General features: G+C 45.5%; 1 protein-coding gene across 2 annotated transcripts in view; it reads right to left on the bottom strand.

Moving 5' to 3' along the window:
• Positions 1-1441: 1441 nt before the first annotated feature.
• Positions 1442-19415, bottom strand: part of PELI2 (pellino E3 ubiquitin protein ligase family member 2) — a 49910-nt gene continuing 31936 nt past the window's right edge. Inside the window, exons 3-9 of one of the 2 annotated variants that reach the window (XM_040412772.1) lie at positions 12227-12304; positions 10806-10919; positions 10323-10388; positions 6014-6115; positions 5200-5394; positions 3192-3380; positions 1442-2375 (exon numbers count right to left, since the gene is read on the bottom strand). In XM_040412772.1, coding sequence (XP_040268706.1) covers positions 1809-2375; positions 3192-3380; positions 5200-5394; positions 6014-6115; positions 10323-10388; positions 10806-10919; positions 12227-12304 — 1311 coding nt within the window. In that variant the 3' untranslated portion in view covers positions 1442-1808. The remainder of the gene's footprint in view (positions 2376-3191; positions 3381-5199; positions 5395-6013; positions 6116-10322; positions 10389-10805; positions 10920-12226; positions 12305-19415) is intronic. The other variant, XM_040412773.1, reaches the window with a different exon arrangement.

The raw sequence follows: 19415 nt of genomic DNA, 5'->3' as shown, positions 1-19415 counted from the left end.
AGAATAGGCATTTCTACAATGGGCCGCCTGTTCCGTTCCGCAGATTGCAGAAGGCACACTGGCGGCTTCTGTGTTTTGCGGACTGCAAAAAACGGAACGGTCGTGTGCATGAGGCCTAATCCTGATGATAAAATCTCCACAAAAGGCATGTCTGTATTGCGCTGTCAGCATTTTAGCATCGACCGCTGCTGACAGACTCCCTTTAATATAAATACATACAAATATTTGTATTTTCGGTCCATAACTTCAGATCTCCAGCATAGACATAAATGTAAAATATAACACCGTCTACCTGCAGCCACTAATAGAGGAAGCTAGAGATTCGTCTCATCTGCAGGACTTCTTCACTTGTGAGGTGCCAATCTCTGCTTTGGCACAGCGACTGCGCAGGCAGCGCTACCTGGAAGTGTAGTGGCGCCTGCACAGTCACTGCTCCGAAGCAGAGCTTCTGCCCTTGCTCGGGCTAACTGGAGCACAGGCAGATATAGTGGTCTAAATGTCTGGCCCTGTCAATCTAGCAGCAGGGGGACTCCTCTTCTTCACCTGAGAGGGGCTGTCCCCGCAGATGAAGACAAAGCGGTTCATTAGAATTAATTCGCTCATCTCCAGTGTAAAACTGTATGCAGTAATCTTCCACTGAACTCAAAAACATAGTTCACCGTGAGCTCCCTCTAGTGGTGTCTGCAGGCAGTCAAATCTGAGGTTTTAAATATGTCCGTGCAGGGGATTTGGAGCTCTGTATTAGAAAAAAAACCACAAAGCTCTGCAGGATTTTGATGGGCTATGCCCAGGACATCAATATCAGATCAGTGGGGGCCAGACTCTCAGCAACCTACAGACTAGCTGTTCAGAGGCGCTGCTGCACTATCCTGCACCAGGGATCAGCAACCTTCAGCTGCTGTGAAACTACAACTCCCAGCATGCACACTTACGTGGCCGTTATTGTAACTCCCATAGAAGGGATTCTGGGAGTGGTAGTTTCAGAGCAGCCGGAGTGCCAGAGGTTACCGATCCCTGTTCTACACCATCGCTACTAAGTAGATAGCCCCCTTCAGACTGCTGATAGGCACGGGTACTGAGATTTGGACGCCCACTGATCTTATACGGATAGCCTAGCTGGAGGATAGGCCATCAATATCCTGAACTAGTTTGTTTGCATCATAGTAATAACCTGCAGGGTCGTCTGTCCTCGCTGCAGAATATATGGATTTGACATTTAAGTAATTGCTTAGCATTAAATTAAATGCTTTGCTGTTACAGAGAGGCTGCAGTTTTAAAGGTCTTAAAGGGGTGGTCCGGCTTCCTGGCAGGCCCACGGAGAGACCGGTACGTCACGGGAACTCTTGTGCCTTTTGGCGCAGGGCAAAGGAGAGCATCGGAGCATGAACTGCATCGATGCTTAGGTCAGGGGGGGCTGCCTTAGGTCAGGGGGTTTAATCTCTGAACGCGGACAACCCCTTTAACCAGTACTGTCTAAGCCTGCAAGATGGCTGCCTTTGCTCTGTGGGCAGTATAGGAAGGGGGGGGGAAATGACCACAAAATAAAAAGTAAACTTAAAAATGAAAACGCATCCCTCTTTCAAGCAAAGGGTTTGTATTAAAATAAAAATAATTATATGTCCACGATTAAGCTGCTGGTGCACATCTGATCAATTTGAAAACACAAAAACCATCAGCTATTTGAGCCCCTTTGATAAAATAATAACAAAAAAAAAATCTAGTTATTAGTGGTGAAAACTTCACAGTATTTTTTCTTTTTTTTTTTTAATTTTTTTTATTAACAAAATGTTATTCTGTTATAAATAGCATCAGTCAATAGGGCCCTGGAAAATAAGCTTAACGCAGCTTTCTTCTCCAGTCAGTTGTGTTGCACAGAAAGGACAAGCGGCGTGAAATGCGTGGGTACCGTGAGGAAGTGGGATCTGAGACCAGTATTTGGCAGATTTTTCTGAGCAGACATGTCCGCAAGGGCTAAAAGCGTGTGTAGGAGGGCCAACGTCTACGTAAAATCCAGCTTCGCATCCAAGCCAGAGAGGCACATATGGACCAATTGTTCTGCACATAGGGCATTCCCTCTCGTTGGCATCCGCGTCGCTCCGATGACCCCAGTTGTGATATCCGTGTACGTGGCCACAGGTAAGGTAAGCCCAAGGCTGTTTTTCTTCCACTACATCCTTGCGGTTAATACTTGGAAAAGCTAAAGTGTTTAATCCAACTGGACACTGAGGCCGGGCGGCGTTAATCTCCTGTCTCAAGGCTTCAATGTGTTTTTGGGTTGGTGTATGAAACAAGCCATCTGCTGTTCTCCAGAGGAGGGTAGCTCCACACAAGTCAATCAGAGATCCATCCTGAAGAATGTTGGTTTCGTTCTCCACCTAGTAAGATGAGAAAAAGAATGGAATTCCATCATTGACTGCACTGGTGTACGGTGAATGCATGCAACTTATATAGAAAAACTGTGGTGCTGCAGTACCGTTTGCTGCCACTATCTAGTATATGGCACTGTGCCAATTGTGGAGCCTAGTTATAAGCGAAGCTAGCTTTGGATCCTAGATCCAAAGTCACTTCTCAAAACTTCAGATTAATGCTGTATGGAGATCCATCTCGCAAAACTTCGCCTCATTGGAGGCCGTACATTTTAATGCTGTAGGGAGACGGATCTTCATACAGTATTAATTAGAAGTTTTGAGCGAAGCAACTTCGGATCTGGGATCCAAAGCTCGCTTCGCTTGTCGCTAGCGGAGCCACAGCCCCTTTAAACAGAATGGGATTTGGGGGGCAGGGAGGCAGAATCTCTAGATGTAATGGTAACGCCCCCGTTGCTCCTAGAGGCTCATTGGCATATAATAAAACATCATTTTTCTCACATATGAACATGGGACCAACACAGGTGCCTTCAGCTTCCAAGCGCACATGTAACAGGTCAGCCAGTGTCATGCTGACAGATGCCCTAAATGAGTGTTCCCACAATATACAAAGTGTCTAGCGATTTCCCACAATTGGTATTTATCACCTGTCCACCGGCGTCTGCAGGCAGTAGTGGTCAGGCGTGCACTCTGCTGCTTCTGTCAGCTCAGCGGTAAGGCGCACGCTCGCCCACTACTCTGGTCAGTTATGGAACACCCCTTTAACATACAGTATAATCACCAACTACACAAGTCCTTAACATTAGACAAAAATAAGAAATTTACCAGTTTTCCTCTCTGCTGAGCCGACCTGGTTTCTCGGAGAGTGTAGACATCCCCACAAACTGAGATTTCCCTCCAAACACCAGGTTTGGATTCATCAGTGAAACCCCCTTTCGGATGCATTACAAGAACACCATTGGTGGTTAATCCATCCATGTGACCATCGGTGTTCTTCCACTTAGCTGCTTTCTCCTAGGAAGAAAAATGTGGTCAAAACGTTCTCACTATAATCATACTACGAAGCATCAGTTTTCATTGCTGGTATTTTTGTCTGTCAAGGGCCTTCAGCTGATACCCATCTGGTTCCTCTCCACAGTCTCATGCTACCTGCCTCATTTAAAGTACAAGATTTAAAGAGCTGAACCCGGACATGATATGAGGATCAGAGCATTTCACGCTACGATGTTATCCCCTGCCCTAGGCTTTTTCATTAGATCTGGTTACGTACCGGGTCTCTGATGGGCAGAGGCTTCCGCCTAGCAGTGTTGCCGGTGACGTCACCGGCAATAATCGGTGGGCTTTAGCACTGCTCTAGCCTGTAAAACAGGGGGTAGGACAGCGCTAAAGCCCGTTCATCAGTGACGTCACCGGCAACACTGCTAGGAGGAAGCCTCTGCCCAGCAGTGTAAAAACTATAAACAGCCAGCCCTGGAAGAGGCTACAGATCTGCACCAAAATCTACTGCGAAATCCATTCATTATTCTGTGGTGACAGTGCAACAAAAACGAGACGTGTGAACCTGTCCTTGTACACCCATTTCAGTGCCCTCTGACTGGAAATGGGCAAGCATGTGTTTTTTTTTTTTTTGTTTGTGCTCCTGCCATAGAAGGAATCCCCTGGCGATATGCCATCAGGGTCTGAGATTAGAACACCCTTAAACAATTCTTGCGAGACCCTGTCGGCGGTTCAATGCAGAGGGCCAGAGTGATAACCATTTTTGGGCAGTCCTAATTGGCCACAAACTGCAGAAAGAAAGAACATGCATGTTTGGCCAAAGTGGCTGAATAACAGTTTGACATTTTCAACAGGGTCTAGTAATATATGTTGCCTTCATGTCAAGAAATATCACCAGTTAAGACCAAAATGCTGTATGAAGTTCCTGGCCTTAAAGGGCAACTGTATCTGTAGACAGGACACGGCAGATGGAGACCGTGCAGGAGGTCATACAAAAGGGTGAGACTAAACAAAGCCAGGTTGAGACTACTGCCCTCATCCTTTGCATTATATAGTTATGGCTAGGGATGAGCGAATCAACTTCGGCTAAAACATCCGAAGTCGATTTGCATAATACTTCGTTTGAATACTGTACATAGTGAGCGCTCCGTACAGTATTAGAATGTATTGGCTCAGATGAGCCAAAGTTATTACTTTCTTCATAAATTAATTTCTACTGTAAAAAAAAAAAAAAACTATTTCCCGAACTCGGGTTCGGTTCCAAGGGTACCACTTGGAACCGAACCAGAGTTCGGTAAATTGTTTATTTTACATTAGAAATTGATTTATGAATTTATTATGCGAAGTCTCGTGAGACTTTGCGAAGTAATAACTTTGGCTCATAGGAGCCAATACATTTTAATATTGTACAGAGCGCTCGCTGCATACAGTATTCAAACGAAGTATTATGCGAATCGACTTCGGATGTTTCATCCAAAGTCGATTCGCTCATCCTAGTTATAACCTCCAGAGAAGTCAAGGCTGTCAGACAGAACAATGGTTGGAATTGGAAGAAGGTCTTGAGAATCTGACCTGACAGCAATAAGGGCGGTATTACACAGGCCGATGCAAACTGAACACGGAAAGAACAACTGCGACCACAGTAGATCATCCACTTCTGGTCAATTCAATATTGGCGACACATCCTAACTACTCAGGGAGCCGTGCTGCTGATAATTGGGCGTCTTTCATCCTGATGATCAGTGCTGATAAACAAGTGATCCTACAAACACATGGCCTGAAATTGTCATAGGGCCTTGTGTCGCCATAACCTCAGTACAGTATAACCAATACTTACACCAAGAAAGATATTTTTTGAGGAGTCGAATCCCGCTGCAAAGATCCTCGCCGTGTACGGTAGATTGCGGTCACAGACGATCCTGCATGCGAACCTGGAGATGGTACTTTGTGTTATCTGAGTCTCATCGTTCTGGTTACCAGATATTGTGTCCGTAACAACAAAGTCAATCGGGCTTTCTGTCGATCTTCCAATCTACAAAATCCCGAAACAAGTGGTTGGTTACTATGAATACCATGAATGGCCACCGACTAGCAAGAACCACCATTTTAAAAAAAAACTGCACCCCAAGGCCACATACATACAGCGAGTACGGTGCAGGTTTTCCTTGTAATATAGTAATATAGTACCAGCTAAGTAATTGACCTGATTCTAAAAGCCACAGCATGTCAATTGTTGAGGATTTTCAGTGCAGATTTCACTCCTTCCAATGCTCAGGCTGAGATTTGGGGTAAATTTGCTACAAAATTTTACAAAGCAGCGCACACAGAGGCACTGAAAATCCACATTAACTACATTGCCGTGTGCATGTACCCTACATGTTTACAAGGGTAACAAGCTAATTTTTGGTTACTGAGGAAAGAGGGCAGTGCAGCGCAGGTGACTGGCACAGCCCTCCAGCTTCACACAGGGAATTTACAGAAAAGGCCATGCGCTCTGTATAGTGCGCCCCTCTCTCAGTGGTGTACACTGGGAAATGCTCCACAGATCTAGATTCCAGGCTGCACTGCTGATTACTTCTGTAAGGGCGAGTGCGCACACACAGATTTCTAGGACAGACCAAACTTCTTATATCATGCAGTAAGATGGGCACCTGAAACATGTCGGTGTCCTTGTCGTGCGTGTACTCCACCACCACGGTCTGGTTTCTGGACAGCGTGTAGGAGATGCTGTGCTGACCTCTACTGCTGATCGCCTGCCAAGAGGAAGAAAAAGACGTTTATGGATCAAACACTTGAGGATCTTTCTCTGTAAATGTCATCATTCCCACAGTTAGAGGAGAGAAAAAAAACTGTCAAAAAGTTGCCTCTTTATAGCCATAAGTGATATTGGGGCGAGCCCAAGCCCATAGACATGAGGAGCGCTGATTGTGGGGGGGGAAATAATCAGATCCTTAGTGGGAAAACCATTTTATATGCACCTAGTGGAGACGTTAAAGGGGAATTCCACCTTTTGTTACGGTACAGGTTTATAAAGGGGATCTCGTATAAATACCTAACCTGCAGCTAACAGATTACCACAGAACTTCTTTAGGAGATTTGGCCGCACCGACCACATCAGCCAGATCAGACTCGGAGGAGGACTTCTACTTTATGCATTCAGCAGGGGGACACTTACCACCACCCAAAGGAAACTTGGCAATAACTGTCCCAATAATGTGGCCATTGGCAGGAATCCAACCAGTGATCTGGAATTCCTTCTAATCCAAAATCACAGTGATTGTTCCGCTCGTGTGTCCCACTGTCGATCCATCAATACTCCAGCATACAAATGCATGCTCAGTTTGGCCAAGTATGCATGTGTTCACAATAGAGACCAAGTTGGGAACACTGAAAACACATTATTACCAACTATTATGTGTAAGAGACATCATAACCAAGTATCTACATCCAGTGGTTTGGAGTTTTAGGCCCCCTGCACACGATCAGGATTGCGTGCGGATTTTCAGCGCGGATTTGCGTGCGGAAAATCCGCACCGTAGGTCATGTCCATTGTATTCTATGAGAATTTGAAATTCTCAATGCACACGATGCGGATTTTTTCCGCGCGGATTTTGACCTGCGGTGCGGATTTTAAAATCCGCGACATGTCAATTAATTTTTTTTTCCTGACCGGATTTTCTTCATTCACTTAGTGAAATCCGCATGCGGAAAATCCGCACCGAATCCGCACCAAATCCGCACGCAAATCCGTATGCAAATCCGCACCAATTAATGCGGATTGACCGCACGGATTTGCCTGCGAACACCTGCGGATTTCAGTGCGGATTCTCCGCACATGAATCCTGATCGTGTGCATGTAGCCTTACTGGTCACATTACTGCATCCAGGGCCCCTCACCACAAAAACCAAAGCACTACCTGCAACTCACTTATTACGTCCATAGCAACCGATACTTCATTTTTGTTATTAAAGGGGTTATGTAGTGCAAAGATATTGATGACCTATCCTCAGGGTGGGTCATCAATATCAGAAGGGCGAGGGTCCGACTCCCGGCACCCACCACCAATCAGCTGTTTGAAGACGTAGTATGCGCCATTTCCTTTGCAGCAGTGTACAACTGCTCATCCCATTCACTTGAACGGGACAAGCAGTAGTGGAACACATGTCACCGCTGAGACCAGTCGCTGACTGCAGCAGCACAGGTAAACAAGCCTGGAATCTGAAGATCGCCAAACGCAGCCAGGGGGCCACGAGAGTAGGATTCCCTTGAATAGGACCATCCGTTAATACTACACTGCGCAGACTCTGACATCCATATATACCAACAGAGCACACAGACGTGTCTTAGTGAAACAACACAGTCATTGCTTTTTAAAGGGGTTGTCCAGGATTCCCTCATTTTTCTAGTTAGCCCTTCTAGACTGTTTGACCCAATACAAGAATCTGACGGTCCTGGCCTCGCCTGCATTTGGCAATCTTCCTGTTCTAGGCTTGTTTAGTCTCAGTTCACACTGTTTTTTGGAACATTTCTGCTCCAAAAAACGCCTCAAAACAGCCCCTTATTCATTTCAAGGGAAAGCAGCCTGTCCTATCTTGGGGCAGAATCAGCGCTGAATCTCCCACTGAAATGAATGGGAAGCAGAAAAATACAGCTCCATGTAAGATCCTCATCAAGCTGAAAAATGCAGGTTTCTATTGAAGTGAACACCCGCATGGTAAAAACAAAAAAACAAGCGTCAAACTGCACAAAAAAAAAAAAACATGCGTATTCTGCACTTTAAGCATAGTCATGTGAACTGGCCCTTACTTTCAACCGGGTTGCAGATGGGAATTGGCCTCAGCGGTGACATGCCCCCCCAAGCATCACGTCACTGGTGGGTCACGTCACTTGAGGACATGTCAAAGCTGAGAGAAGTAATTGGCTGCAGGGGCGCAAGTGACCCTGTCCACACGTAAATCAGAAGATCGCCAAATACAGCCAGCGTGCAGGAGCCAGGAGAGTAGGATTCGTGTATTGGGTCAAAGAATTTAGCTAAAAAACAAGGGGATCTTAGACAGCCCCTTTAATTATCCACTTTGGTAATTACTTGTATTCCCCATGAAACAACAATTCTGGAACATCTTTTCTTATAACGGTGTGGGGGGTTGTTCCTTTGTTATTCCTCTAGAGTATTCATGGACAAGTTGTCCTAGGTAATGGGGACACCCAGTTTTTAAAGGGATGCGTTTGAACACAGTCAGTTACAGAACAGTGTGAGACTGTGTGGACAGACCCCCCAACTGATGCACACATTTCTAGCAGGAACAACAGAGGAACAGCACAACACAGAACATTAAGAAAACATTCACCAGAACGGTTATTTATTGAGGCATTTACTAGAACAGACATGTCGGGAGAGGTGACAAACACAAGGCGCTGCACACAGGCATCCAGCCGGCAGTGGTGATCATATTAACACCGTTGATCCCAGATCTGTACAATTTGCTACAAGACTGGTCCAGTTATACTCAAAGCATTTGCCAAGAGAAAAAGTACAATTGGAATAATTGCCATACTTCCGAACGAAATCTACATTCTTGCCGATCAGCCACCATGTGCGAGCGAAGAGCGGTTCGCCCCCCGATGCGGCAGCGTCCTCTCCGCGAGTAGAGGTAGACTAGCAGCAGACGGCCAATATAGAAAAGCAGATTGAATTAACCAAATTAAAGGTCTAGAAGAGCGAGCGCCTGCTTGGTAAATAATATTTATGGCTAAACGATTCTCTGTAACTGAATCCTTCATAAATTATGTAGCATCCGCTGAAAGCCACAACGGGGATTAATTAATGGCCGACGATGGAGAGGAATCGATTGGAATCAAGACGGGAGAAAAGAAATCTTCAGAAAGAGACAATAAAGCATTTCTCTTACATGAGCGGTCTCCTAGGGACATCCGGAGGTGGGTACAGACCCTGCTCCATTCATGTATTGTGTGGTCAGATGTAATACCACGTTTTTCCCCGTAGTGGCCACTGCAACCAACGGCAACTTCAATCGGCGGGTTGTCTCATCACAGGTTGCTCGAGGTGCATTTGCTTGTTAAGATCTATGAAGAACCCAGCCTCATCCCCCTTATTTTTTACTAGAGGTTGTCAGCTGTTGACAACCCCTTTGTGTTCGAGGGATTCCCCAAAAATATGCCGATCACAAAATGTCTCCCACTGCCAGGACCCACAGTCATCAGCTGTAATCTTTAGAGTATGTTCACAGGTTCATGATTTGCCTGAGGCCACACGCGGATCAGCCCCATCATCACCCAGTAGTTTTAACCCGCCACCATGTCCGTCCGTGCGCTGGAGATGTTCAAATACAAGGATGATCGTTATTCTGCACAGATTTTTTCCACTGTACGTGAATAGAAAATACCCATTTTCCTTGTGCTGGCTTCAGATTCTGTCACCCAAGTCCTGAATACTTGCTAAAAATGTAAAATGTCCTTGCAGTGTCACCCACAGGTTGTGGGTGCAGCATTACATGGTGCATGAGTTGTCCATACAATGTAAGGACACGCCGGGTCCTCCAGACAGAGAATCTGTGGCTAAGAGATAGCACTTACCTCAATGTAGGTTACCCTGGCTAAGAGAGACGTGGAGATCCATTTGGGTACTTTAACCACTTAAAGACTCGGACTGAAATGAGGAAAGGCCATGTGACCCATAGACATAACGTTACAGGCCGCGAAGAGGCCGCAGCACTCACCCGAGCGCCATGGCCGGGTGCTGGGAGTCAGATCCCCATATGATCAGATGTTGATGACTTATCCTGGGGAGTGGGGATAGGATACCAATAGTTAAATCCCAGAAAACCAATTAACTTGGAATATCTAGGTCGTCACACAGCCATAGACATTTCCGGATAGGATTCATAAAGCTTGGCTCTGGAATTCGTATCTCTAAATAACACTTTCTATGAGCTGCTTACCTGGAAACGGCGGGCAAGATCTATTTGGTGATCATCATCATCATCTGAGCTGCTACCCAAATGCTCCTACAGTGAGCACAATGGAAACGTGGATTAGGTTCAGGTCATACAGTGGAAGGTTTGGAGTTGATTACCCTATGAAGGAATGTTTGCTTGTGTATTCAACGGCAGTATTACACTGCCAGATCATCGCTAACGAGCGTTATATGAAGGCTTGTTAGAGATGATATTCGCAATTATGTGCAGGTATAAGGGCCTTAATACCTAGCTTCCTTGACATCTGCCGTTGGGGGTCAGTGAGCCCCCCATTCACAAGAGGTCATTGGATAGACTTCTCAGTTTTATTTAGTCTGTAACCCAAATAAGTAAAAAACAAGACAAGTCTGCACAACTGGCTGCCATAATGTCAGGACAGAACCTGCATGGCCATACGCTGTTGTATAACTCTTAGTCCTATAAAATAAAGCATTGCTCCCAATATACCTGAGACATGTCCGCTGCTTCATCTTCTGGGCAAGCTAAGGTCTTCTGCAGCCCAGAGCTGCCCTGCGCTAGGTCACTGCCTGTCACACTGCCGCCAGTGCCTGCTGGTGCCAGCTAAATTCATAAGAAGGACATTTATGTATGGGACGACACGGGTGAAAAAGTCAGAACAGGTTCTCAAAAACGATGCTGACAGCATGTTATGTGCCACGTCTACCATGGCAATCTATGAATAAGGCCTCATGCACACGACCGTTTTTCGGGTCCGCATCCGAACTGCAGTTTTGGCGGCTCGGATGCGGACCCATTCAATTCAATGGGGCCGCAAAAGATGCAGACAGCACTCAGTGTGCTGTCCGCATCCGTTACTCCGTTTCGAGGCCCCGCAAAAAAAATATTAGCATGTCCGATTCTTGTCCGTTTTGCGGACAAGAATAGGCATTTCTACAATGTGCCACCTGTTCCGTAAACTGCAGAAGGCACACGGGCGGCTTCCGTTTTTGCAGATCTGCAGACCGCAAAAAACGGAACGGTCGTGTGCATGAGGCCTTACAATGAGACCACGACAATTGAAGCCAACAGCAGCTGGCACTACTGTGTGGTATTATTAACTTGGGATATGTTGACATGGAAAATTTTTGACAAGAATTTTGGTGCATTTTGTGCAACAAAAAATGCAAACATCAGCGTCCTACTGATTTTAATGGTAATCCACCCCATAGTTCAATTGACATGTCCATTCCTCCAGCTCCATATAGATTAGGCCCCGCGACATGTACAAATGCAAATCTGCGTCAGAAACCCGAGGGCCACAAATCTGCCATGTGAACATGCCTCAAACAAAGTCACAGCTTGAACGGACCACGAGTGGCACATGTGCTGCACTGGATTTGAAGGATGACAGCAGGGAAGAGTGTGGTCCATGCCAGCTGAACACCATGGGGGTCATTTATCAAACACCAACTTTTTACACCGGGCTAATATATCCCCCACACCGCCGGAGGGTGCGCTTAATTTATGACAAGGTGCAGGCCTAGTCATAAATGAGGTGCACCGAAACTGAAATCTACTCCGGCTAGTCATCATTTACACCAGAAAAACTGGTGTAGATGATGGTGAATGTGCCTTTTCAGAGAGTAGCGAGGTTGGCGTACAAACGCCACATGCGCCTAAATACAGGCGCTGTGGCATTCAAAAAGTTGCAAAACGCTGGGTTGCAACTTTTTTTTTTTACGCCAGTTTCTGGTGTAGGGGGCCATGATAAATGGCTCCGAATGAGGTTTTAGATCACGCTCGGATTTGAGAAACAGCTATATTACGCCATCCTCCACTGCAGCAATAATCAGCACATGTAAATGCAGCCTTATACATAGCGGTGACATCTGTCAGATATTCTTATAGTATGTGCTATATTGCCTCACCTCCTCTGCAGGACTGTGTGAGACTGCGCACGCCTGCACACTATCAGCGCTGCTCCCTTCATTCTGTATACATAGACCCTGCGTACCAAAATTAAACAGGTTAATCCACGTAGGAAACAGGCACAGCTGGCAGTAGTCTAAAGGCCTGGAGAGAGACCCTTCCCCCAGTAACTCCGCTATGCTAGAGAGTAATGAGAAATAGTACAGCTATATAGATGCACTGGCCTACAGTATGGTATTCTGTTCATGGCATTGACTTCATAGATATCAGACAATCCCCCCTTCCAGTGTTGTCTGTCCCCAGGATTTTAGGTTGAGGCATCCGCACAGAAATTCCACAGTACGATGCATGCTGCGGCGATATGTATAGGTATACGTGGCGATATGTATAGGTATACGTGGCGATATGTATAGGTATACGTGGCGATATGCTGCAAATTCTATTTATCGTAAGGCTACTTTCACACTGGCGTTTCTGGGTCTTCCTGTGAGATCCATTTCAGGGCTCTCACAAGTGGCCCAAAACGGATCAGTTCAGCCCCAATGCATTCTGAATGGATAAGGATCCGCTCAGAATGCATCAGTTTGCCTCCGTTCCGCCTCCATTCCGCTCTGGAGGCGGACACCAAAACGCTGCCTGACGATGCGGAGCCAAACTGATCCGTCCTGACTTACAATGTAAGTCAATGGGGACAGACCGTTTTTACTGACACAATAACGTGCAATTAAAAACGGATCCATCCCCCCTTGACTTTCAATGTAAGTCAGGACAAATCAGTTTTGACTTAGACTTTTTAAAAAAAAGAATAATGTAAACGGATACAAGCGTTTGCATTATCTGTGCGGATCCGTCTGTGCAGATACAAGACGGATCCGCACCGAACGCAGGTGTGAAAGTAGCCTAATACGTGAAAGCCACAGCTCAATCCGCACAAAATCGGCAATGAAATCTGCATGCAACAAAAATGGCTTTTGTTTTTTGTGTGGATTTTTATCTGGAAAACTTAAGATGTGTGAACTTACCCTTAGGGTATATGGACATAATAGGGGAGGCTTCCCCCACCAATCAGGATGCTAGAACTGCTAACAAACAGCAGCTCTCCCACTGACGGCCCTGATCAGCTAATTGGTGGGGGCATTGGGAAGTCCTGGAAAACCCCCAGTTTTGCTCAAGCTCTGCTGGGGCTTTGAGTTTATAGTTCAGCAGGGGCAGAGCTCTGGCAGCGAGGCGAGGGGGGTGGGGGGCTGTTATAGCTGCCAATATCTCGGGATTGGTAGCAGCTAGAGATATGGGCCTAGTCCTGTTTGAGAGCTGACATCCCAAGAATCACGGCATTATCTCCACCACATTGCGAGATATACAGTGCTGCCCATAATTATTTATACCACTGGCAAATTTTGATTTAAAGTTACTTTTATTCAACCAGCAAGTAATTTTTTTTTTTTTGCGGCAAATGACATAGGTGTCTCCCAAAAGATAATAAGACGATGTACAAGAGGCATTATTGTGGGGGAAAAAAACCTCGCAGCTTTTATTTACATTTGAGCAAAAAATACAAGATGTTCCGCACTGTGGAAAATCTCAGAGGACGTGGTCGGAAGCCAAAAGTGACGCCTGTGCTGGCCAGGAGGATAGTTAGAGAGGTGACAAAGAATCCAAGGATCACCACCAAGGCCATCCTGGTGAATCTGGGCTCTGCTGGTGGCAATGTCTCAATCCAACAGACACTGCACACTGGTGGGTTCCACGGATGCCGACCAAGGAGGACTCCACTTCTCCAGATAAGGCACACAAAAGCTTGCTTGGCCTTCGCAAAAGCTCATCTGGACAAAGAAGAAGACTTCTGGTCTTCTCTGTTATGGTCAGATGAAACAAAAATTGAATTGTTTGGTCACAATGATGTTTCTTTCATTTGGCGTAAAAAAGGAGAAGACTTCAACCCAAAGAACACCATTCCCACTGTCAAACATGGTGGTGGGAACCTAATGCTTTGGGGGTGTTTTTCAGCCAATGGACCAGGGAACCTAATCACAGTAAACGGCACCATGAAAAAAGAGCAATACATGAGGATTCTCAACGACAACATCAGGCAGTCTGCAAAGAAACTTGGCCTTGGGCACAGTGGACATGTCAGCATGACAATGACCCAAAACACACAGCAAAAGTGGTGAAGAAATGGTTAGCAGACAACAACATTAACGTTTTGGAGCGGCCCAGCCAGAGTCCATAACTGAGAATCTGTGGAGTGAGCTAAAGATCAGGGTGATGGCAAGAAGACCCTCCAACCTGAAAGATTTGGAGCTCATTGCTAAAGATGAATGGGCAAAATACCTGTGGAGACATGCAAAAATCTGGTCTGCAATTATAGGAAGCGTTTGATTGCTGTAATAGCCAATAAAGGCTTTTCTATTGATTATTGAGAAGGGTATGAATACTTTTGGACTGGAGACTTTCTGCTCAAATGTAAATAAAAGCTGAGAAATGTTTTTTCCCCCACAATAATGCCTCTTGTACATCGTCTTATTATTTTTCCGGAGACACCTATGTCATTTCCCGTCAAAAAAAATAACTTGCCGGTTGAATAAAAGTAACTAAGTCAAAATTTGTCAGGGGTATGAATAATTATGGGCAGCACTGTAGCTGTTTTATTAATTGAGGAGTGAAAGCAGTGAAACCTGTTTCTCCATTCACTTTCAGCTCTAACAGCTATATCTTCTGATGTAGAGATTATAATAGTAATATATATATATTTATTATAATCATATTTGTACTGACCCTCAGAATAGAGTTGTTACTTATACCACACAGTGAACACCGTAAATAAATTCCACAAAATAAATGTTAAATTTACTATTATTTTATCTTTATCCCTAAAAATAAAACAAAAAAAGTTAATACACTATTTGTACCCTAAAATGGTTCCTAAAAAAACGACAACTTATCCCGCAAAATCAAGAAAAAGGAAAAATTTTTAAATGTTATGACTGCTGGAACACAAAGGGGGAGGGGGGTAAATGTTACTGGTCCTTAAAAGGGGTTCTGCAGTTTATTTCAACTTATGATCTATCCTCTGAATAGATCATCAGCATCTGATCGGCGGGGGTCCGACACCTGGGACCCCCGCAATGAGCTGTTTGAGAAGGCAGTGGTGCTCCAGGAGCGCCGCGGCCTTCTCACTGTTTACCGCAGGCTCAGTGACGTCACGACTTGTATCAACTGGACTGGGCGGGGCCAAGCTCTGTTCACTTGAATGAAGCTTATCCCCGCCCAGGCCAGTTGATACAAGTCGTGACGTCAGTGGGCCTGCGGTAAACAGTGAGAAGGCCGCAGCGCTACTGGAGCGCCGCTGCCTTCTCAAACAGCTGATTGACGGGGGTCCCAGGTGTCGGACCACCGCTGATCAGATGCTGATGATCTATCCAGAGGATAGATCAGTTAAAACAAACTGAAGAACCCCTTTAAGGCTAAAATTTATGTCACTAAGGGGTTAAAAATGCAATGGTGTCGCCTGAGTTCTGCGCCAACTAAGCATTTTTTGGAGGGTTTTTCCAATTTTAATGTGACCGTTAGTAAGCTAAATGGAATGTCCCTTCACACACACACACACACAAGATAGGAGATAAGTATCTGATGAGCAGGGGTCCCCAGTGATCTTGAGAATGGGGGCCTGATGTTCCCCCGTGCTTGTGATCAGCACCAGACCCCAGCTGATCAGACAAAGATAAGTGTTTGTAACAGGACAACCCCTTTAACATTCAAGACTTTTGAAGAAAACTAAAAAAACTGAACTGGCAAGGAAAGGGTGCATTATATATCATCCATTATTACATATAATCCGCACACTCCCTGGATGACAGATTGAAATTAAAGCCTGAGGGAGCTTCCCCTCTGTATATAGAAAGGAGTGGTGGACAAAAATGTGAAAAATTCCATTCCCAGTGTGACAGCGAGCAGCGGCCTGTTTATTGGTCCAGAGATAAAAAGTTTCCCACAGAGAAAATACACTTTACTGAGCACAGACGGCCGACAGTATAAAGCACCGCCTTTGGTAATGGAGATAAAACACAAAGGAGAGGAACCGTCTGCAGATCTAAGCACTGCTCCAAGTGGTTAGGAATTCTTAGCCGCCCTGTCTTTTAGTCGTTTATTGACAACCAATATGGCCGCCACTACAACCCCTACCAGGCAGCATCCTACTGTGAAGGGAAGCACTAAGGGGGCACTTACTGTGTGATTGGCGGAAAGGGGATTAGGTGGGCTTAGAGGTGTGGTTTGGTGTATGAAAAAATTGCTGCAGTGCTACACACCGCCACGACCCTCACACTACAGCAAAAAAAAAAAAAAAAAAAAAAAAAGGTAGTTATGTCCCTTGGACATAACTGGACAACCCCTTTAAATCTGTTGCTCTCCTCTCTGTTATCACATATATAGCACTCAATAAGCCCGGTATAAGGAGGAGAGGCAGTGGTCATGTCCATTATGAATATCACTGCAAACAGCACCCTACATCTCAACTTCCTGGACACGGCACGTGGATTTTACTGCAGTTTCCAAATTTTGATGGCCACTGAATAGCAATCTATTCAACCAGCAGAAATGTGATAAAACACTGTGTAATATTAGATAACGGGCCCTCTATCTGGATTACATCTGCAAAACCATATTCCTGAACTATCAAATTATCTGGACAAGAAAGGAGCAAATCGAGAATTATTGCTTCACATTACGTGGCTAGCCTTCACATTGTGCCCTGGGAACCGAGGCATTCAAGGTTATATGTGATCAAGGCAGAAGGATCCCTTACATAGCAGAGCTCAGCCGTAATCTCCTTTGATGGTAATACCTCCAGAAGAACACACCTTTCACAGAGTCTTATGTAAAGCCGCAGAGGCTTAGAAGAAAGTCTTGGGGTCTAAGAAAGGTTAAGAACAGGGTGTGTGCGTGTTCTGGGGATTCAGCTCGGAGAAGTTATGCAGGCGGCTGGGAGAACTCCTACTCATCTTCCTTCTCCTTGGCCGAAGACCACATAACAATGCAAGATTGTTTAGAAGAAGCAAAACAGTCCGAAACATGAGACGCGGAAAAACACAAGCGGCTCGCATCACAAAACGGATCTGTTTTATATAAAACGTCAGCGCACGCCCCCCCAAGATGTATCCGCAATGACGCCAGGAAACATTAACATGCTACATTTCTTTTTAAAAAGAAGGACACAATGTCCAGGCTTCGCAGCAATTACTGGCATGCAACGCCTAACTCGTTTTGAGCCACACAAGGAAACTTTATCTGAAAATTATTCTAGTTTTCAAACCAGCACCTGGATCTGAACCATTGTGTAATTGGATGTAATCAAAAATTCTGTATAGCTACTGAGCTATTCAATAAAATCTGTCTGCACAGCGCCACCTGCTGTTTGCTATTTTTCTAATGTCTCTGTCCAGCTCCTATGGTGGATGAGCATGCTCAGTTCCATCCTTTAACCGCCACCAGCTGAGAAGGCACACGCCTCTGAGCAGCAGCGGAAAGGACACATCCCCTGAGATAAATCTATCAGAGCAACGAATGGGGAGATCTCTGGATCCACGTGAGGTACAGGGCTGGTTCCGGCTTTGTCAGAAAGAGATTGTCATGTTCTATATGAGATTTACATTTTTTACACTAATCATGGGATACTTTTTCCCACCAATCTCTTTCCTTTGAGTCTACTGCTTTCCGTTATCAGCCATTTCAGGCTATAGAGAGGCTGACTAATGCTCTTCTATGGCAGGGATCAGCAGCCTCCGGCACTCCAGATGTTCTGAAACTATAACTCCTAGAGTGCTCCATTCACTTCTATGGGAGAAGAGCCGAACATGTTTGCATGCTGGGAGTTGTAGTTTCTCAGCAGCTGGAGTGCTGAAGGTTGCTGATCCTTGTTCTACGGGATCACAGGCAGGAAATCTTCCCCCCACAATCACTACTTTATCACATATTTCTGGAGGAAGAACAGCGGCGGGAACCGCGCAGAAGCTTTATGGTTTCTACTTGGATGACCAGGGAAATTAATCTCCAGTTAACGCTCCTGTCTAATTGTTTTGTCATCTCCTGTAAAATCAAATCAAAAGCCAATTAATCTCATAGGCAAGTCTCTCCATGTCTGCAGATGCTCATTTTCCAGAGGAGGCTTATTGAGATATTAAGAGGGCGCTTTCCAGGCAAGATCAGGGTGGATAGGACAAAGTTCTTAGACGATAAGAGCTGTTGGGAGGGGGCATTAAAGGGGTTTTCCAACATTCTGATATTGATGACCTACCCTCAGGAGAGGTCATCAATATCAGACCGTCAGGAACCCGGCACCCCCACCGATAAGCTGTTCGAGGCGGTCACAGCTCTCCAGTGAGCACCATGGCCTCCTCACAACTTACCAAGCACAGCGCAGTCCATTGGATAGTGGTCATGCTTGGAACTGCAGCTCAGCCCCATTTCCTTGAATAGAATGGAGCTGTACCTAGGCCATGGCGCTCTACATGCCTAGGAAGAGGGGATGCTGGAAGCTGTACTCTGTCTATATCATATTGGTGACCCATCCTGAGAATCTCGGAAAACCCCTGCGGGGAGGTCCGACTAGCAGAATGAAGCGATATGGCTCAGTACATACAAATATGGTGGTGCCTAATAACACTGAAAACAATAGAGAGGCTGCAACGCATGCAGGAGTGCCACGGTCCATTCAAGCAGCCGAGAGCCGGACCCCCACCAATCTGATACTGAAGGCCTATCCTGAGGAAGGGCATTTCATAACCTGAACCCGGAACACCCCATAAGGCGAGGCTGTCGATACAATACAATTCACAATCTGTTAAAAATATTACACAAAAGCAAAAATGACACACTTGAAAAAAATAAAAAATATAAATAAAATTAAGCTTTGGAGAATGCCGATTCCCTGCTGTTACAGCAGTCTTCTGAAGCAAAGTGGTTCGGAAAGTCAGATGTGCCCTTACACCTATAAAGGCAGCCGGCTGAATGCACATATACGCTGGGGGTTATCTCCAGAACAAAAGGATCAGCACAAAAAATCCAAGAGCCATCTGTCAGAGGAGAGCAGGAAGGTCCCCACCCCCATTAGTCTGGGACCTTACGATCCCTATGAGATTACAACAGCCTCATAAAAGACAGTCTACCAGAAAGTAAGAGCCGCGGTTTATA

The sequence above is a fragment of the Bufo bufo genome, chromosome 11 (genome assembly GCF_905171765.1).
Source record: "Bufo bufo chromosome 11, aBufBuf1.1, whole genome shotgun sequence".
NCBI classification, from domain to species: Eukaryota; Metazoa; Chordata; class Amphibia; order Anura; family Bufonidae; genus Bufo; species Bufo bufo.
This window is presented reverse-complemented; position numbering and strand designations above follow the sequence as displayed.